Genomic DNA, 22,461 nt, shown 5'->3' with positions numbered 1-22,461 from the left:
AATAAAAAAACAGCTGGGAGAAGTGTTTATTTAACTGCTTCCCCCGCCTTCCCGTCTACTGCAAGAACACGTCAATATTTAAAGTAGCCCTCTCCCCTCCTCAATGTTGCAAAATTTTCTGTGATGCTTCGTCGGTATTTCCCCACTGGGGGCACTTTAGACAACTGGCAATAAGCCAATCCCTTTTACTTCCGGAGAAGGTAATGCCTGGAAGTATGGCCTTCCTGGCACTTGAATACTAAATTCCAAAGGAAGGTTTATGTCTCGCTTAAAAAAAAAATAAAATAAAATTTGACGATTGTCCAGAATATTTAACAAAGCAATTTGTTAACGGTAAAAATACAGTTTTATTGGCTTTAAAATAATATTTGTTCACGGCGGTAAAAAAAAAAAAATAGGGAGGAGGGGGCGTGTATATGTGTTTTTTTTTATTATTATTATTTTATTTTACACGATTTTTGGGCGTGAATAAAGGAATATTTTTTATTTATTTGTTAAAAGCAACTGTTTTAGGTCAGCCATTGTCGAGAAGTAACTGTTAGCTTTGAGACTACTTGTTATCTCGGTTGTTAGTACCCGTCTCGGAGTGTGGGGCAGGGATGTTGTTTCACCCGTTAAACGAAACTGAAATTGTCGAGTCAAATATGAAAACAAGAAAGACCCTAAAAATAATAGCAAACTAAAGAAACAATCTATATATTTATATATATATATATATATATATATATATATATATATATATATATATATATATAAAAGTGGGGGCGACAAGCCGACTTTCTTTCTTTCTTTCTTTATTTATTTGTCTTTTCAAATTTCGCGAACTTTTATTCCAATGTCGTTTCTCTACGACACGATTCCAACGAACTTAAAGTTTGGTTTTTATGCCTTTTAATATTTCTTCTTAAATATAAGAACATTTTTTATATGTATATATAAAAAAAAAAAAAAAAAGATGTTGACGAAAATAATTTCGAGCAGTTTTGCAATATTATTCGTGAATCTTTTTCTTCGAGTCGAGTTTTTCGAATGCAAGAATTCCAAGTCAGGTTTGAGTGGCGAAAACTCTTTGATTTGGGGTCCTGGTCTGCGAACGAACATTGTTTTGCCAGTGAGATATTTCTTCATCCAAGCTGTTGATGATGCCGGAAACAAGTAAGTCATAATATTTTCTTTTTTATATTTAAAGAAGGAAAAAACTCGCTTCACGGAAAAAAATGAAAACAATACGAAAACACACTTTAAACAAATGCCTGTTAACTTTGTTGACCCCCTCCCTCTCAAAAGCAAACAAATTAAGTGATTTATTTACGATTCAACTTAATTTATATAATGCATAAAAATATTAAAGTATCTACCCATCACGAAATGAAGATGCCATATTCCAAAAATCACATAAATTGATCAAGTAGTTTTATTTTTAACTAAGATAATCAAATTTTTGGAGTAAGTAAAAAGTTCCAACTTGCAAGATTAACCTTGTAATGCTAACAGTTTCACATTAATCGCTTCAAATCGTTTAAATATAGTTTTTTTTTTTTTAAGAATAAAAAAAATACTTGGTCAATTTACGTAATTTTTGGAATATGATATTTTCGTTCTGTGATGTTCTGTACATCAGATTTTTGATGCAGTTTATTTTTGTCTTGTTTTTTTAATTAGGTAGAATTCTAAATAAGTACCCACCAAAAGTACAAAAGTCCGTAACATTTTCTTCGTTTTAGGAGATTTTCGTTCGCGGTAAGGCAACAGTTAACAAAGCCCCCCCCCCTCCTGTTAAGAATGGCTTTCTAAATTTTCACGGGATATTAAAATGCATGAGTACCTATTTTTATTTATTTATTTTTATTTTTTACTCGCATTCGCCCCTAACAAAGCATCTCACCACTTGGACGTAATGGGCTACTATTTAGGACCATGCCTAGGAAAGATTAACAAGATGTTGGTTTACATTACATTTAAACTTCTGCATCTCAGTACAGTCAGGGAAGCAAGTAGCAGGAAGGGAATTCCAAAGTCTAGCTGTTCAAGGGAAGAAACTGTTAAAGTAGAAAGCTTTCTAGCATTTAGGGAACAGTGAAGGGGTGAGATTTTGTTGTTATGCGGGTTTGTCAGAGATATGTACATTGAGGGAGCACAAGTGCAACAAGTTCATCAGAGCACATTCCATTAAAATATTTGTAAAACAGGCACACAGATGCAACATTGTGGCGATGAGACAGAGGTTAAAACTTAGTTGACAAAGTGGGACCTATTAGATTGAAAACATTTTTGGGGGACCCTATCTAGTCCAAAGAGAGAGGCTAGTGGTAGATGCACCAGCCCAGATGTGGCAGCAATACTCCATGCATGGGCGAATGGTGACCTTGTAGAGGTACAGGATACTCTCAGGTGTGAGTAGTCTTTTAGCTTGATAGAGGAAACCCACCTTCTTTGCAGCAGCCTTTGCAATGTCCTCACTGACTTTGTTCCAGTTCATATTGCCCGTGAATGTTAAGCTGAGGAGTTTGAAGGAAGAATTTTGTCATGGATATCGGTGGTTGGAGACGCTTCTTGTAATTGTTAAAGGAGAGCAGCTTAGTCTTAATTTTATTTTTATATTGTTTATGTTTTGAAATAAATTTAGAAAAAAAACTTATTTTAGTTTGTTTATTCTTGTTTTTAAATAATTTTTTAAAAAAATCGACACTTGTGTATTTTAACATGACGGGGTAGCACCTTACTGACCAGGGGCTGCCTAGTTTAAGGCGGGCCGTAGCCACCCACTGAGGCTAAATAGCCCCTCCCACTGTTGCGGAGGATCCGAAGCGCCTGATCGCGACGTCAATTTGACCAGACTTTTAACTCGTAACTATCTTCCACCGTTGCAAGAGCCTGGACGAAGAAACTCGTGCGTTGCCCAAGCGGCACGAGTGGAACTTGACCAGAGCTGGTAGAACGCAAGGAAAGACAAGATCGATACGTTGGTACCAACTCTGGCTGCAGGAGATGGCCATTGGCTCATAAGAAGCTTATCCGACCTTTGATAGGTCTTGTTTTTGGTCCTGCTGGGTGTCCCCACACCCTCCTCACCCAGGCTACCCCGAGCGGTACCAGTGCATTTTAACATCCTGTTCAAAATTAGAAAGCCATTCTTAACATGGAAAGGATGTGGGCAGCTTTGTTGACTCTTCCCTTAATGCAGACGGAACTCTTCTAAAATGAAAGCAAAACATGTTAAAATGCACAAGTGCCGAAAAAAAAAAAAATAACTAAAAGGAATTAAATCTACCAGCATGCATTTCGGTTGCTCTGTACAATCATTTTAATCTTTTGTTAATAGTTGAAAAAGATAACTGGACAGATGCATTGGATAAGGTAGGAAGGCTAGAGCAGTAGCCCTAGATATAGCTAATGCCGTTGATAGGGTTTTGCACAATGGTCTTCTCATGAAACTTCAATCAAATGGTATCACTGTACGAATACTTAACATAATTAAATCCTTCTTAGACGAGAGAAAAATCCAGGTTGTCCTTGATGGCCGTACTTTCAAACTACATGATATAAATGCGGGTGTGCCACAAGGGTTGATCCTTGGCCCTTTATTATTCCTCACATTCATAAATAACGTCCTTCATAAAATTGTCTCCTAGATGTGTATATTTGAAAATGACACCACGCTCTATAACAGACACAAAGGGAAAAACGAATGAACACATATCTAAGGAAATGGTTGGAATCTTAGAGAAAGACCTCCAGTCTTTGGATAAATGGGGACAAACATGGATAACATTTAATGCTGCCAAGACTAAGCTTTCTTCCTTTAATAATCAAAAGAAACCTTCTCAACCACTGATCGCCATGGCTAATGATACATTACCTGAAAGCTCTTCATTCAAACTTCTTGGTTTAAGATTCACAGGCAACATGAATTGGAACAAATGCATTAAAAACCTTGCCAAGGCCGCTGCAAAGAAAGTAGGCTCTCTCTACTGTGCTAGAAAACTACTCACACTTGAGAGTATTCTATATTGATACAAAGCCACCGTTCGCCATTGCATTGAATATTGTTGCCACACCTGAGTTGGTGCATCCACTACTTGTCTCTCTCTTTTAGACGTCCATAAAAGAGTCTCCAACCCAATAGGTCCCGCACTATCAACCAAACTCTAATCCCTGTCTCATCACCAAAATGTATCTCTATGCCTGTTTTACAAGTATTTTAATGGAATGTGCTCTAACGAATCAAGGCACTTGTGCCCCCTTGACATAAATATCCCTGACAAGCAGCAAAATCCCACCCCCTACATTGTAAAGATCTCTAGGTACCGGAAAGCCTTCTACTCTAATAGTTTCTTCCTTCAAACTACAAGACTTTGGAATTCCCTCCTGGTTCCCCATTTCCCTGACTGTACTGACATGCAAAAGTTCAAATGTAATGTGAACAGCCATATTGCTGCTCAACTCCCGACATAGACACGGCCCTTACGTCTAAGTGGTATTGTGCCTAGTTTGGTGTGAATAAAAGTAATAATAAAAACATTTTACTTTAATTTACCGCAAATGAGGCACATTGCCACTGAGACCTGATACTGTATGGATTATGGGTCAGATTTATATGCATCGTCACAAATGAGGAGTTGTACAATGTAGTGTTTGTTAACATTACATTGAAATTTCTGCATGTCTGTATAGTCAGGGGAGCAGGGAGGAAATTCCAAAGGCTAGCAGTTTGAGGAAAGAAACTATTAGAATAGAAAGCTCTCTCCCTCCCCGGAAACCTCTGGGAATCTTCAGAGTGAATGGATCGTATTGTCGAGCATATATCTGCCGAGGGGTCACCAGAGCAGTTTGATCGTTCGAAAGCCTCCACACCACTCCCATTTTCACATTTCGCACTATATGAAGAAATTGCTGTGGCAAACACATGTTCAACACTGTTTATGTTGTACACTTGAAGTCTACTATGAACAGACATCTCGCTGCTCAACCCCCTACATAATGTCTCTGTAGATTTAACCCTAAATAGTAACCCCTTGCGTCAACGTGGCGCTCTGCCTTGTTTATCTAAGGGTTAGATCCCTGATTTAGCGGATAACACGAGCCCAGGAAAACGTTTACTTCCAGCACTTTTCTTAGTGACAGGACAGTAAGAGAAGAGTGGAAAGAGAATTTAGTCATCTCTAATTATTGCTGACCGAGTATGCAGGTTTGTTTTACAATCCACAGAGGTATGAAAAAGCGGTAAAAAAAAAAACAAATATATGACACATGTTACCAAAGGCAAGAGAAGTAACTTTTCCACCTAGCTGCATCTCTCATCTTTTTTACACAGGAATCACCACTTATCAAGGCCCGGAGGCCACTCGAGGATAAGGGTTAATCGGTATACATTAGTCAATGTGATTATAGCATAGTAAATATAAGTAGTGGGAATTTTGTAAATTGGATTAATTAGGGGAATGGTTCATCAAGAACTTGTTTACGTTGGACTTGAAGACAATCGGATTGTAGTCAGCTGGAAAGTAGGCAATCGGAAGAGAGTTCCACAAGCGTGCAGTTCTAAGAAAGAAGCTTTGTTCATGGAATCTACATTTAAGTTTAGGCACAGATAAAGAGTGTGGGAAATTATTGATAGTGGTTTTGGGTAGACAAGTGTTTTTCGTGAAAGTTTGGAGATGGGGGAACCATAGATTAAAGCTCAGCTGAGCACTTGTCATGAAAATACCAATAAAGCAGAAAGCAACGTCTCTTCTGTGAGAAAGAGATTGCAGGGAAGAGAAAAGGGCATCTCCCACTAAGCTATGAAGTCTATTTTAAGCTGCTTCCAGCAACTCCTGCCCTGATGTGGCAACAGTACTCCATCGTTGGCCGTACCTGGCTTTTATATAGGAAGAGAATTTCATCAGGAGTGAGATATTTCCTGGAGCGGCAGAAGGATCCCACCATTTTTCCAGTGACTTTAGCAATGGATTTGATATACGTGTTAATTTCAGGTTAGGGGTAAAGGTGAAGCGTAGAAGCTTGTCAGAGCATAAAGCCTCCCCAAGACAAGAGCCATTCATTTCAACCAATGCCAGATTGGCATCAGAGCATAGATGGTGTAGAGATAGAAGCTTGGTTTTAGATGCATTAAAATTAACCAGCCACCTCTTTCCCCATTGTACCACATGCTCAAGATAGATAAGAGAGAGAACTTGGTCATTTATGGTCTTTGATGTGTTACCATAGATGGTAGTGTCATCAGCATAAATGTCTACGAATGATGTAAGGATGTGATTTGGAAGATCATTAATGTAGACCAGGAAGAGAGTTGGGCCCAGAATGGACCCCTGAGCGACTCCAGCATTAATACTGAGAGCTTCTGATTTCTGCCCATCAACCACTACTCTTATGAACCTATCAGAAATAATTTAATAATTGAAAAGACATTTTCAGCTATACTGTAGCTGGAGATCTTGTGAAGTAGACCTTTATGCCATACCTTATCAAAGGCCTTTGATATGTTAAGAGCAATTGCCCTAGAGAGGAAGCCTCCGTCGAGAGATTAGCTAATCCTATGAGATATAACTGTAAGCATGTCTGCTGTAGATCTAGCAGAACAGAAACCATATTGCGTGTCACTAAGGTTGTTTTTGCTGAGATGGTTGACTACTTCTCTATTTAATACAGATTCCAGCAGCTTACTTATGATGCACAGGAGACTTATTGGTCTGTACTGAGAGGGAGATGATCGATCATGTGAATTCTTAAATACAGGGCAAACTGATGAGATTTTCCAAGGTGTTGGGAAGCATTTCCCTTTAAGACAACCCTTAAATAACTTTGTAAGTATGGGTGGTAGTTCTGGTTGAAGCTTTTTGAGCACTATAATTGGAATGCCGTCACGGCCAGTTGCTTTACTGGAATCAAGGTTTTTTGATTAGCTTGGCAACATCACATACAAATATTTGTATGTTGCATAGCATGTTTTCTGATACATGAGGAAATACTGGAGGTATGCGGCCTTGGTCATAAAGGGTAGAATTGACTGCAAAGTTCTTGACAAAGAGTTTGGTTTTGTCTGATGCTGACGAGATTACCTCATGTCCATTGATGATAGAGGGATGGAGCACACGCTTCTGCTCAGGATTCTGTTTGCTAGTTGCCAAAACTGATGGGACCCTAGCCACTGGTCAGCTACTTTGGACTTGACGGACTGAGCATAAAACTTTCTCGCATCCTTTATTAATTTTTTACAGAAGTTGCTGGTGAACCTGAAGGCGGCTTTAGTCTCAGTACATCTATCATGTTGGAAGCAATGGAAAAAGTAATTTCTGTGTGCAATGGCAGCAGCACATTCTGGAGAGAACCATGGATGGCTATTAGGTTTTTGCTGGAACTTTTTCGAGGGTATGAAACGGTCTATACCTACAATTAACCATTATGTCAGGTCTGATACTATAGAGGACACATCCCTTTTAAACATGGAACGCAGAGGTAGGTCTGATATAAATGTGTGGAAGCTATCCCAGTTAGCCATAGAGTATCGATATACTGTACGATGGAGAGGTATGTTTGAGGACCTATTACATTTCGTTTTTATCTTAACAGAGTGGTCAGAAGATCCCAGTGCAGATAGAACAGAATATTAACATAGCTCAGGGCAAGTTGTGAGAAAAAGTCTAGGAGACTTGCATACTGGCTATCAGTGTCAGGGATACAGGTGGGTTCATGAACACTTTGAGCAAGGTCATAAGCAACAGAGAAATTGTGACAGAACCTCCCCTCGTTATCGGACTTGTTTGAGTGGATTAATCATTCCGTATTGTGAACATTGAAGTCTCTACAGAATTATTTACAAGTATTTCAATGGTGGATGCTCTGACGAACTACAAGCTCTTGTACCCCCTCGACGTAAATACCCCTGACAAACCCGACAAGCAGCAAAATCCCACCTCTACACAGTCGAGATCAGTAAATGTAAGAGGGCTTTCTACTCTAATAAGTTCTTCCCTAAAACTGCTACACTTTGGAACTCCCTTCTGAGTTCATGTTTTCCAAACTGTACTGAGATGCAGAAGTTCAAGTGTAATGTGAACAGACATCTTGCTGCTCAACTCCTTACATAGTATACCTGCAACTTATGGCCCTGATAGTAGCCCCCTACATCAAAGTGGCACTGTGTCTTGTTTGGGGTGAAAATTGAATAAAAATATTAAAAAAAGCTGGATAAGATTTTTAGTGTTTTTATTTAATGTAAAATGTTTATTCATTTAGAAAAACAAGTGGTGTTGAGCGCTACATGAGAACAAGAAAAAATGACTGCGATATCTCTTTGCATCTTTGAAGTCTCGACAATGACTTCAAAATAAGCAATAAAACAAAATGGTGATAGAAACTCCCCCAATAAATGTTATGGTAACATTTATTCAAAAGGGTACAAGGCTTGAGTTCATCAGAGCATCCACCATTAAAATAATTGTAAAACAGACTGAGGGATGCAACATTTCGTCGATGGGATAAGAATATTCATAAAATAATTTTTTTTTTTTTAATGTTTATTTCATCCAATTACGCTCCACAATTTTTTTTGTTTTATTTCATTTTTCCCCACAATTTTTTGATAGAAAATATTGCTTTTAAATATAATAAATAAGAATATTCACAAACTAAAAATTCATAGTTTTGGAAATGTTAATATACATTCATTTTCTTCTCCATATTTTAATTTGTTAAACATGAAAATTCAAAGAATAATACATTTTATATTCATCATCATCATCATCATCGTGTGAATCTGAAGATTCTATTGTTGGCATTGGTTTCTCCTGTGGTGGAGCTCTTGAATGTTGTCTATCACGTCAAAAAAAAAGTAAGATTTTTAGATGAACAACAAATACAAAAATACCAGAAACTTGAGTAACTTACAAACCGTGTGAATTTATTACAAGCAACACAGACAAGAGAAAATCATGAAGAGTGTCGTCTTAACATGTCCGTTCAGGATGACATCTCAAGTGTAAGAGAACGAGAGAGAGAAAAAAGGAAAAGGAAATCGATATCACCACCTATGGGCTGAAAAATGCAACTGCTGGAAATAAGGGGCGATAATCGTATATGTCTCAAACTGAGTGTTGTGCATTGTGTCCGTGTGTGCGCTGCATGTGAAACAAGGCTGGATAGTAGTTTTGACAACATGTCTCTATTGTTGGCATTGGTTTCCTCAATATTTTTCTAGTCAGAATTCTTTCTAGAAAAACAGCGGGAATTACGGGAGGGACCATGTGAAGGTTGCCAACATTCAAAGTGAAAGTGATTTTTGTGGAACGAACTGGATTCAAACTTAGAACACCCACGTCGTCAGTCCGTGTCATTAACCACTTGACCACCATTTTTTTTTTCTTTTACATGGTAGTCACCACTTATCAAGGCCTGGAAACTACTCGGGGATAAGGGTTATTGAGTGTACAGTGATCAATGGGATAGTATTGTAGTAATCGTTAGTATTGGAGATTTGATAGTGTCTTATTAAGGGAGCGGTTCATCAGGAATTTGTTTATGTTGAACTTGAAGATATCCAAGTTGTAGTCAGGTGGGAAACAGGTAAACGGAAGAGAGTTCCACAGGCGTGCACTTCTAAGAAAGAAGCTTTGTTCATGGAATCTACGTTTTGATTTAGGCACAGATAAAGAGTGGGGAAAATTATTGATAGTGGTTTCAGCCAGACAGGTGTTTATCGTGAAAGATTACCTCCTGGTTGTAATTTTACATGTGAAATTCTGATTTGATAATAATAATTTATTCTGATATTAATAAAAAGTTGTAAAGGGAAATATTATGCTGGGACAATTAATTGGAATCAGGAATTGGAAAAATTAGAATGTGTTGCGGATATTGGAATCAAGATCGGAAATGGAAAAATTTTAGTCTTAAATTTTGATTCAAAAACGATTTTTTTCAATTATTATCTTTTTTTTTTGTTTAAACTTATTTTTTATTGTTCTTATTAGTTTAGAAAAAAAATCTTGTTCCTAACAAAATGGCAGTCGTCAATCCGAGAAGCTTTAAATTAGGGGATGTACTTTTCTCTTCTCTGCAACCTCTATCTCACAGAAGAGATGTTGCGAGTTTGTCTCTGATGTATCGTTATTTTCAAGGAAAGTGTTCAACTGAGCTTCAATCTATGGTCTCCCCTCACCAAACTTTCACAAGAAATACTTGTCTAGCTAAAAACACTATCAATAATTCCCCCCACTCTTTATCTGTGCCTAAACCTTAATGTAGATTCCATGATCAAAGCTTCTTTCTTAGAACTGCACGCCTGTGGAATTGTCTTCCGTTTTCCTGCTTTCCGGCTGACTACAATATGGTTGTCTTCAAGTCTAACGTAAATAAGTTCTTGATGAGCCGTTCCATATAAGTTATCAAATTTACCGAATTTTCATTACTAATGATTACTATATTGTCCAATTTCTTGGCCTTGATAATGTGGTGATGCCTGTGTAAAAAAAAAAAAAAAAAAAAGCCAAGACGAAGAATAAGGTTTTCCGTTGCGTAGTCGATCTGTGTAAGTGTTGGATTGTAAAAATCTACAGACGGAGAGCAAATTACTTTTCGTGTTGGACAGGAAAAATTATGTGCGCGGAAATTATAAATGGTGTGGACCCAAGGTTGGGACTATGGATGTAAAACACAGATTAGGTGTAAGAAAGATATATTAACGAAAAATGTTACAAGGATAGGATAAAGAGTAAGCAGAGCTTACTATACGGTGGTGTCCATTATGGGTCGTTGTATGTGCTGCGTACTACTGGTACTCCTGCTGATTCTTCAGTGTTACAATACTGCTCCCTGAAAGTGGTATCTCACATCATAATATGATATTGGAAGAGTCCATGATGCAGGTAAGTTTCGGTCTCACAAAAATAAAATATTCAGCATGTTTATTGAGTGATTCTAGTTTCTGATTGGTTGTGAGCAGATCGTGGTTTCATTTGATTGGTCAACTCCTATCGGCAGTGTCTATAAATAGAACCTTCCAATTTTGGGGAATCATACCCTAGACATAATAGCAAAAATATTGCGACAATAACTATTTATTGATTTTAGACTGACAGTAAATCTACAATTTAAAAGAGGCTTGCCTTTTTCTGTTGTTCTTGGCCTTCGGGCCGGGAATCAGAACTTGGTCAATGTAGGGATCACCCTACAAACCAACAGTTACTATCCAGCTCCCATTTCCCACCTCTCAGGAGCTGGTCCCCTTTTTCCTCCCCCCTCCCTCTCTCTCCACATTAAAAAACGGCCTTGTGCCTAATTTCCTCAGTGGGGAAGCAAATAAATACCATCTGTTCCGGCAGATACTGCAAGCAAAGACCATATGTGGGGGCAACCCCATATATAAGACCTTGGTCAATGTAGAGACGGCCCTTCATACCAGTTGTCACTATTCAGCTCCCCTACTCCCTGGGGAGTTGGTCCCCATTTCTCCTTCACTCCTCACATTAAAAATCGGCCTTGTGCCTAATTTGCTTGGTGAGGAAGCAAATTAACACTCTGTTGTTCTTGGCCTTCGGGCCGGGATCAAAGTGTGGTATCTGTTCTGCAGATGCTGCACTTAAGATAATTTGTACAATTCAATGGAGGGGAAACCCTCTGTACTAGCACAATTATTATTTTTGGTAACCAGAGTCCCCCCTTTTTGCCTACTTTTAGGGGAGCTGGTTTTTACCCCACATTAAAAACGGCCTTGTGCCTAATTTGCTTTGGTGGGGAAGCAAATAAATACAGTAAATCTACAATTTCTTGATCATAATAAAGAATTTAGGTAAAAATAGCCTGGTGAAATACAGGGTGGAACGATAAACTTGCAACAATACAAAAGACAACATGATTCCATTTCCATTTGATGAAAACCAGTTTTCTTTTTTGTTGCAGACAATTACTAGTTGGCCAGTTTTGTACAAATCCCAAGAGTCATAGAAGCCTTCTATCATGTCTGAAAGTGACACAATGTTCAACGAGCAAGATCGGAAATGCCCCAGTGTACAACTCATGCTCTCTACCAATCCAAGTTATGACAACAGGACCATTGCCAGCACCCTCAAAATGCATTGCTGGATTGCCACGAATAACAGGGACGTGCCTAAGGTGATAAAAACAAAGTTTATGGCCATTGTTATGGTCTTTGGCATGGTTTCAAGTGAGGGCCACATGATGCCACCTTACATCTCCGAAGTCGGCTTGAAAGTCAACACCAAAGTGTACCTGGATGTGCTGAAGAGTGTGGTGATCCCCTGGTGCAATCAAGTGGCCGCTAACAGACTCTGGGTGTGGTAGTAGGACTCAGCACTGGCCCGCATGTTCAAAGAGACCCAGGCTTGGCTTCAGAAGGAATGCTATGACTTTGTACCCTTTTCTCACTGCCCCGCCCCTGCTTCTCTCGCTTGGTCATACGTCAAGAATATCATCAACATAACCTCCCACAACACTAACGTCATCTGCTGAGTATTCCCTGAGCTCTCTCTGGCACTTGTGGAAAAGGCATGTTCCTAGTTCTGGCCCCGTATTGAGGCAGTGATTGAGGCTGAAGGCGACTACATTGACAAGTGTTGTTTTCTTTAGGTTGACACTTTTATCGTTCCACCCTATATTACGGTTAAAAAAAGGTGTGGATAGATAATTAAAAAAAGTGACAAAATATAGATTGAAAGCTATACTCCACCCACCACCGACACCACCCCAGGAGTGAATATAAAGGAGTGCTAGGATGATTAATCTGAATCTGAAAAATTTTAGACGAGACTTGCTCAAAGATAGTTTAAGTTTGTAAGTCAATTTTTAAAGAGGTGTAAATAGCATAGAGGAGCCTTGTTTTCACTTTGGGAGAAGTTAGGTCATGTGGTACTCGGTCGACGGTGTCACAGCAAATAACATACCCTTCACTGTTTAGATCCGTGCGGCTTTCACCCCCCCCCCCATAACAGTTTTTATAATAACCCCCATTTTTATATTTACGACTTTTTGAGCGATCTCGGGGACTTCAAACGAGAGAACAGCATGGCGCTATCTTTGTACTCTCTCCACCACACATACACAAAAAATATAACAAATAAATGGCAAGATAAGTTACTCTTCTCCCTACCTGGATAAGATTTTAGGGTGTTACTGCGCTATTTTTTAAATTAAATTTTTTTTATATATATATTTGCTTATATATATTTATATATATATTTGCTTATTAAATTATTAGCGGCAAGTAGAGAATAGTTATAAAACACCCTCCCCATGTTAAGAATAGGTTTGTAAATAATAACTTTATTATTTCACCATGTTAACATTTCATAACTGTATTATAATTTCATAACTTTATCATTTCAGCATGTTAACACAAGTACCGTTTTTAGTGCTTTTACTTATTTTAAAAGTTTGAAACAAGTAGTGCTGAGTTGTTAACTTAGAACAATATGGCGGAAATTCTTTGGAGTTTCGAGCGCACCGAGTTTCGACTTAAATAAACACTTAAAAATAAGTAAACAAGAGTAACTTATGGCGACTATACTAATAAATGCCTTAAAAAATTGGGCCATTTTTTTTTTTTTTCACCCCAAACAAGGCACATTGCCACTTTGGTGTAGGGGACTACTATCAGGGGCAACAACTACTGGGGCACTATGTAGGGATTTGGGCAGCAAGATGTCGGTTCACGTTACACTTGAACTTCTGCATTGTCAGTACAGTTGGGGAAGCAAGGACCTGGAATGGAATTCCAGAGTCTAGCGGTTCTGGGGAAGAAACTACTGGAGTAGAAAGATCTTTTACATCTAGGGATCTCTACTGTGTGGAGGTGGGATTTAGCTGCCTGTCGGGTTTGTCGAGGGTGTCTACGTCGTGGGGGCACAAGTGTCTGCAGTTCACCAGAGCATTCACCATTAAAATACTTGTAGAACAAGCAGAGGGATGCAACGTTTCGTTGATGGGACGGAGGCTGAAGCTTAGACGCCAGTCCAGGGCCTATCAGATTGGCAACTCTTTTGAACCTTGTCTAGCAGCGAGAGACTATTAGCAGATGCGCCAGCCCAAATGTGACAGCAATACTCCATACATGGGCGAATGGTGGCCTTATAGAGGTACAGGATACTTTCGGGTGTTAGTAGTTTTCTAGCATGGTAGAGAGAGCCTACCTTCTTCGCAGCGGCCCTGGCAATACTTTCAATGTAATTGTTCCAATTCATGTTTCCTATGAACGTTAGGTGAAGCAATTTGAAAGATGTACTCTCAGATTGCTATAGGTGGTAGAGAAGGTTTCTTGTAATTATTGAAGGAAACTAGTTTAGTCTTGGCAGCATTGAATGTGATCATCTATTTTTGTTTCCATTCCACTACAAATTGGAGTTCATCCTCTAGTGTTTTTGCCATTTCTTTAGATATGTGTTCATTTGTTTTCCTGTCATGCCTGTTATAGAATGTGGTGTCATCAGCATATATACCCATCTCAGAGGCAATTTTGTTGGGGAGGTCATTAATGAATATTAGGAACAATAGAATAGACCCTTGAGGCGCTCCCTCATTTATATCATATTGTTTAGATGTACGATTGTCAAGGACAACCTGGATTTTTCTCTTATCTAAGAAGGATTTAATTATGCTAAGTATTCTACCAGTGATACCGTATGATCTAATTTTCCTGAGGAGACCCTCATGCAAAAGCCTTGGATATATCTAGAGCTACCGCTCTGCCCTCCCCCGCTTTGTCCAGTGAATGGTATATACGTTCAGAGATTACAGTGAGGATGTCTGCTGTGGAACGGGCTTGTCTAAATCCATATTGTTTGTTAGTCAGAAGTTCAGCATCTGTAAGGTGACGGACTAGAGCATGGTTAATTATGGTCTCTAATATTTTGGCGAAAAGTGGGAGGAGGCTAATGAGGCGATAATTTAATGGATCAGTTCTTTTGCCAGAATTCTTGAATACTGGTACCACAGAAGCAGTTTTCCAACAGCCTGGAAAGCAAGATTCATTAAGGCATTTGTTGTAGAGTTTGAAGAGAACTGGAGCTAATTTGGCTGAGCACTTTTTTAATAGCACAGCTGGGATGAAATCGGGTCCACATGCTTTTGAAGTGTCAAGGTTTTTTATGATAGCATGCATCTGATCAGGGGCGATTTTTAGATCGTCTAGCGTGGCGTCTGTCCGCAAAGGAAAGTCAGGCAGGAGGTGGTTGGAAGGGTCCAGTGTGGAGTTTAATTTTCTGCTGTGACTAACTTTTCCCAAACTGAAAATGAGGCTCGAATTTCAGACCCCTCTGCGCTATTTGCACCTTTAACGCTTTATGACCTGAATGAAAAAATGTAGATGATTAAAAAAAATGTTATTGTTAATTTTATTTAGTTTAAATATTAATGATTTTAAGAGTTGTTCACTATAATGATCTTTCATGATAAAGTTCAATTTTTTAACATTTTCTTCTTTCTTAATTTTCTGCCAACATTGCCCTGCTTTTTATTGAAACCAACCGAGAGCTCTTTTTAGTATCCTCGTTGTTCCCTTAAGTGCAATTGTCTGGATCTCTATTGCACTTGGTTCACCAGAAATGTTAGTTAGATAGAACTTCAGGTTCTTTTCATAAGCCATGTGGCACCTATAATAACTGGTATGATTGATATCTCCCTAAGATTCCAGTTTCTTTTCATATCATGCATGAGACCTTGATATTTGGTCTGTTTCTCCCTATGACCTGAATTATGATGTAGATGATTAAAAAATATTTATTGTTAATCTTAGTTAGTTTAAAGGGTAATAATACTATGATTGTCTTCAAATTGAAAAAAAGTTATGAAGTTCAATAGTATAACTACCACTGAGAAATTTTGCATTTCATAAACTTACGTTGATTATGCATAATGCTTGAAAAAAGTGCTTATGACAACAAACAAAATCCTCCACTCTGAGACAGATGATGGTATACTGAATGTAAGCAATAGACGGTTGCAATCTAGAGGTACCTGGCATCTACCCAGATACTGAACTAATATGTACAAGGTGTGTTTGAATCAATTCCTACTTTATTTATACCATTATACTAATGTATTTACGACTGAACGAATTAGTTCAACCAGGTCATAAAGGGTTAAAACCGTCCAAAACATGCCAGCATGCAGAGTAGATGTTAAACCAATAGTGGTGGTGGTGATTGTGAAATGTGGCACTTGTTTGACCACATCTTAAAAATTTTCTTGTTTGTTGGAATTTTTGTTTTATTGGTGTGTTGACCCCATTTTTTTCTTTATTATTATTTTTTCATAATAGCTCAACAACAACAACAACAACAACAACAACAATCGTTGCGTTGTTTGTTGTGCCACCATTTTCTTTGTTGAACATTAAATTGTTTTTTGTGGGTGTTTAATCACGAATCTTCATATAATTTTGTTCATCGTCTATAAAATATGAGGGTCATTCCAAAAGTAAGGCCTCCTGTTTTTTTAACTAAAAAACTAAAATGTTGAAGACCTACAAAGACGGGAGTGGCACCATTAAAACAAGCAACCTTTTGTGCTCCAGAATTTTTTTTTTCTACATATGTAACAAATGCAAGCAAAATGACGTCACAGGTAAAGAAAAAGACTTTAAAAAGGAAAAAGATCATGTTAGTTAATTAAGCAAACTTATTAGAAGCACAAGATACCAACATTGATTCAGAACGAATTGCACGTCGCTTCATCTTTATCGATATATCTATAAAAGTGGACGTGTCTGTCTGTGTGTGTGTCTGTGTACATTTCCCTACGCAATAACTCTGTCAATTTTAAGTCTACAGACTCGAAATTTGATATACAGGGTACTGAGATTTGGGAAAATCTATGTGATCGGTTTTCGGTCAGAAATTTGGCTGTTAAGGGGTCAAAGTTCAACGATTTGACCTTTGAGAACTCTACCAAACTCCTCCGACAATTTTTGGTCTAAACACTTGAAATATTGGATATAGGTTCCTTGGACATGGGATCTAACTTAATAACTTGATTTGAGCCCAAAACAATAAATTTTAAGGTGTCATAATAGGGGCCAAAGTTAAAAAAAAAATTGACCTTTTTTTTTTTGTTTTGTTTTTTTGCTCAACATACACCTCCAAATACCCGGGCAACGCTGGGCTGAAATGCTAGTATGTTTATAAAGTTAAATATTATCATATGCTTATATATTAGGTCGGTGCCAAAGTTTTTGCCGATTTAAAATTTCATTTTGAAAATAAAAAAGATTGTAAAAATCTTTATTCGTAACAATAATGACCTTTGCTTTCTATAATGTTAACGAACTTATCAATGCCTTGCTTGTAAAATTCTTTTCGATTTTCATGTGAAATATGAATCTAACTTGTGTTCAATTACTAAGGTCATCTGAAAAGTATTTATTTGCTTCCTCACGAAAGCAAAATGTGACACAAGGTCGTTTTTAAAGTGGGGTTACACCAGCTCCCCGAAAAAAGGCAAAAGGGGCACTCTGGTAGGGACCAAAAATAATAATTGTCTCAGTATAGAGGGTTTCCCTTCCATTGACCGAGACAAATTACCTTAAGTGCAGCATCAGAACAGATGCTACACTTTGATCCCGGCCTGTAATCTAAATGGTTTTTTAATCCTTGAAATAAGTGATGATCCGAGGGAGCAAGGCCAGGAGAATATGCATTTTATTTAAATTTTAGTTGTTTAAAATTTTGCATCAACCTGATATTTATGCATATAGGATTTTTTTTTCCTCTTTCTTCCCCTCCGGTTTAACATCTGTTTTACATGATGAAATGTGTTAGACGGCTTTTTGAAATTGGCATCCAAACTAACCTATCTCTGGCCAGGTCTTTGTTTATTCCCCTTTCTCTCAAACCTATTTTTATCACACCCTGTTAGCATTGGCAGGTTGAACTGGTGCCCCTCCCTCCTGGAGGGAAGTGTTTAGGGAATATCAAATTCACAAGCAGTCCCTAATTGCATGTATATCCCAGTCAGGGGAGATGGCGACGTAATTATTTTGCAGTTTTTTTGTCAACATCCTCCTACATACATGCTGGCGAAAGAACTGACCCATTAAATTATCGCCCCATTAGCCTCCTCCCACTTTTTGCCAAAATATTTGAGATCTTAATTAACCATGCTCTAGTCCATCACCTTACAGATGCTAAACTACTGACTGACAAACAATATGGATTTAGACAAGCCCGTTCCACAGCAGACATCCTAACTGTAATGTCTGAACGTATATACCATTCACTGGACAAAGCGGGGGAGGGCAGAGCGGTAGCTCTAGATATATCTAAGGCTTTTGACAGGGTATGGCATGAGGGTCTCCTCAGGAAAATTAGATCATACGGTATCACTGGTAGAATACTTAACATAATTAAATCCTTCTTAGATAAGAGAAAAATCCAGGTTGTCCTCGACGATCGTACATCTAAACAATATGATATAAATGTGGGAGTGCCCCAGGGGTCTATCCTTGGACCTCTACTGTTCCTGATATTCATAAATGACCTCCCGACAAAATTGCCTCTGAGATGGGTATATATGCTGATGACACCACACTCTAACAGACACAACAGGAAAACAAATGAACACATATCTAAAGAAATGGCAGAAACACTAGAAGATGACCTCCAATCTGTAGTGGAATGGGGACAAAAATGGATGGTCACGTTCAATGCCGCCAAGACTAAACTAGTTTCATTCAATAATTACAAGAAACCTTCTCTACCACCTATAGCAATGGCCAACGACTTTTATCTGAGAGCACGTCTTTCAAGCTCCTTGGCCTAACGTTCACAGGAAACATGAGTTGGAACAATTACATCGAGGGCATTGCCAGGGCCGCTGCAAGGAAGGTAGGCTCTCTCTACCGTGCTAGAAAACTACTAACACCCGAAAGTATCCTGTACCTCTATAAGGCAACCATTCACCCATGTATGGAGTATTGCTGTCATATTTGGGCTGGTGCATCGGCTACTAGTCTCTCGCTCCTTGACAAGGTTCAAAAGAGTCGCAAATCTGATAGGCCCTGAACTGGCATCTAAGCTTCCGTCTCTGTCCCATCGACGAAACGTTGCATCCCTTTGCCTGTTCTACAAGTATTTTAATGGTGAATGCTCTGACGAACTGCAAGCACTTGTGCCCCCACGACGTGAACACCCTTGACAGACCTGACAGGCTGCAAAATCCCACCCCCACACTGTAGAGATCCCTAGATGTAAAAGATCTTTTTACTCCAGTAGTTTCTTCCCCAGAACCGCTAGACTTTGGAATTCCATTCCAGGTCCCTGCTTCCCCAACTGTACTGACGTGCAGAAGTTCAAGTGTAACGTGAACCAACATCTTGCTGCCCAAATCCCTACATAGTACCCCAGTAGTTGTTGCCCCTGATAGTAGCCCCCTACACCAAAGTGGCAATGTGCCTTGTATAGGGTGAAAATGTAATAAAAAAGAACAAAAAACATGCAATGCCTAGTATTCATCCATCTGGTACTGTATGTTCAAATAATAACAATATGTTCAAATAATAACAATATGTTCAAATAATAACAATATGTTCAAATAATAACAATATGTTCAAATAATAACAATATGTTCAAATAATAACAATATGTTCAAATAATAATAATATGTTCAAATAATAACAATATGTTCAAATAATAACAATATGTTCAAATAATAACAATATGTTCAAATAATAACAATATGTTCAAATAATAATAATATGTTCAAATAATAATAATATGTTCAAATAATAACAATATGTTCAAATAATAACAATATGTTCAAATAATAACAAAATGTTCAAATAATAATATGTTCAAATAATAATAATATGTTCAAATAATAACAATACGTTCAAATAATAACAATACGTTTAAGTAATAACTATATGTGTATATAATAACTACGCTTAAATAATAACAATATGTTTATGTAATAACTATGTTTAAGTAATAACAGTATGTTTAAATAATAACATGTTTAAATAATAACATGTTTAAATAATAACATGTTTAAATAATAACATGTTTAAATACATATTTAATGTTTAAGTAATAAAGTATGTTTAAGTAATAACAATATTTAAATAACAATACGTTTAAGTAATAACAACATGTTTAAATAGTAACAATACGTTTAAGTAATAACAGTATGCATATAAGTACGTCCAAGGATGGAATACTGTTGCCACATATGGGCAGGAGCTGCTAGAAAAGACTTGTCTTGCCTTGATAGGGTTCAAAATAGACTTCGTGGCCTGGTGGGAGATGTCCTTTTCTCTTCGCTGCAACCTCTATCTCACAGAAGAGATGTTGCGAGTTTGTCTCTGCTTTATCGTTATTTTCATGGAAAGTGTTCCACTGAGCTTCAATCTATGGTCCCCCCTTGCCAAACTTTCACAAGAAACACTAGACTAGCTGAAAACATTATCAATAATTTTCCACACTCTTTATCTGTGCCTAAACCTAAACATAGATTCCACGATCAAAGCTTCTTTCTTAGAACTGTACGTCTGTGGAATTGCCTTCCGTTTTCCTGCTTTCCAGCTGTCTATAATATGGTTGTCTTCAAGTCCAACGTGAACAAGTTTCTGATGAGCCGTTCCACTTAAGTTAACAAATTTACCGAACTTCCATTACTATCGATTACTATATTGTCCTTTTGAGTACTCTACACTCTTTAACCCTTATCACTGAGTGGCCTATCGGCCTTGATAAGTGGTGACGCCTATCTAAAAAATAAATGATAATAATAATGATAGGAATGATGAGGTTAATAGTGAATTAATATTTAAATTCACAAAAATTCCTCTAATTTTCTGCTTGGCAGCTGACCTGATTCTGTTTTCATAAAGCATTCTTTTGATTTGTTTGTCTTTTTGATAAAGAGAAGTATATTCTCGAAATTATCAAAGATATTTCTTACAATCCCGATTATTTTACACACTAAGTCCATATTTACTGATTGCACAATATCGATAAGCTTAATTGCACACTTCCTGGGGCATCTTGAATGACTTGTAATCGATCTAAACGTTTTGTAATAAATGGGTTTCTTTTACGATTACATTCAGTTCTCCACCCTAAACCAGACTACAAAGCTGTCAATATCAAATGATGGCGTCATACATCTGCTTATTCAACCCGACAAACAGCTGCCCCCACCATTTACTTTTGCCTACCTCGCAAGGTAATAATACTAGCGATAGATTTACCAAACAAGTTTTTTTGTCTGCATGATAATGTTATTTTGCTTCAACTACACAAGCTGTTTTTTTTTGTTGTTGTTTTCACCATCTTGACGTCAATTCGAAAAGATATCCATCCCTTCCTCCCCTATATTTCTAATTCTGGAAATTATTTAAAAGCAGTTGCTGTTTGGTTAAATAAAAGAAAACATTTTGTCTTTCTTTTTTAAAAAAAATATTTTATTCGTTAAATTTCCATTATCTTATTCATCAAACCCTGACATACTAAGGCAAATTTTCAAAGAATTAAAACTCCTATACATGTTTAAGGTTCTTACAATCCATATTAGAACTGTCCGTAAGAACTCGTGGCATAATGGATAGAGTACTTGGTAAAATTAAGTTGTAAAGTTACACTCTTCTGGAGATTGAACATTCAATTCTCTGTGTGCATGACACTTACTACAACTACAAGGTGGAACGATAAAATTGTCGCCCTAGAAAAGACAGCATGGTTCCATTTCTGTTTGATGAAAACCGGTTTTCTTTTTTGTTGCAGGCCATCTATGGTTTTCCAGTTGTGTACAAATCCCAAGAGCAATAGAAGCCTTCTATCATGTCTGAAAGTGACACAATGTTCAACAAGCGAGATCAGAGATGCGCCACTGTACAACTCATGCTCTCTACCAATCCACATTATGACAACAGGAATATTGCCAGCAGCCTCAAAATGCATCACTGGATTGCCACAAATAACAGGGACGTACCCATGGTGATGAAAATAAAGTTTCCGCCCGCAGTTATGGTCTTTGGTATGGTTTAAAGTGAGGGCCACATCATGCCAACACATCTTCGAAGTTGGCTTCAAAGTAACACCAAAGTGTACCTGGATGTGCTGAAGAGTGTAGTGATCTCTTGGTGCAATCAGGTGATCATTGGCAGATCCTAGGTGTGGCAGCAGGACTCAGTGCCGGCCCACAAGTCTAAAGAGACCCAGGCTTGGTTTCAGAAGGAGTAATTTGGCTTTCTACTCTTCTCTCACTGGCTCCCCCGACCTCAACCCACTGGAGTACTTCATTAGGTCATATGTTGAAAACATCACCAACATGACCTCCCACAACACCAAAGCCAGCTTGATCGCCGTCATCCACCGAGTATTCACCGAGCATCCACTGGTGCTTGTGGAAAAGGCATGCTCCCAGTTCCAGACCCATATCGAGGCGGTGATTGGGGCTGAAGGCGGCTATATTGAATAGATGTCAGCTCTAATACATAATCAAGTTGCTTGAATT

At 37.9% G+C, this 22,461-nt stretch overlaps 1 protein-coding gene across 1 annotated transcript in view; it reads left to right on the top strand.

Moving 5' to 3' along the window:
• The first annotated feature begins 789 nt into the window (after window positions 1-789).
• The window catches only part of LOC145259762 (protein O-glucosyltransferase 2-like), a 75,121-nt gene continuing 53,449 nt past the window's right edge, over window positions 790-22,461 (top strand). Inside the window, exon 1 of the mRNA XM_080117499.1 lies at window positions 790-1,155. Within this exon, the coding sequence (XP_079973625.1) occupies window positions 956-1,155 (200 nt within the window). The 5' untranslated portion in view covers window positions 790-955. The remainder of the gene's footprint in view (window positions 1,156-22,461) is intronic.

The sequence above is a fragment of the Euprymna scolopes genome, chromosome 35 (assembly GCF_053919585.1).
Source record: "Euprymna scolopes isolate OS-2025 chromosome 35, ASM5391958v1, whole genome shotgun sequence".
Classification (NCBI taxonomy): domain Eukaryota; kingdom Metazoa; phylum Mollusca; class Cephalopoda; order Sepiida; family Sepiolidae; genus Euprymna; species Euprymna scolopes.
This window is presented reverse-complemented; position numbering and strand designations above follow the sequence as displayed.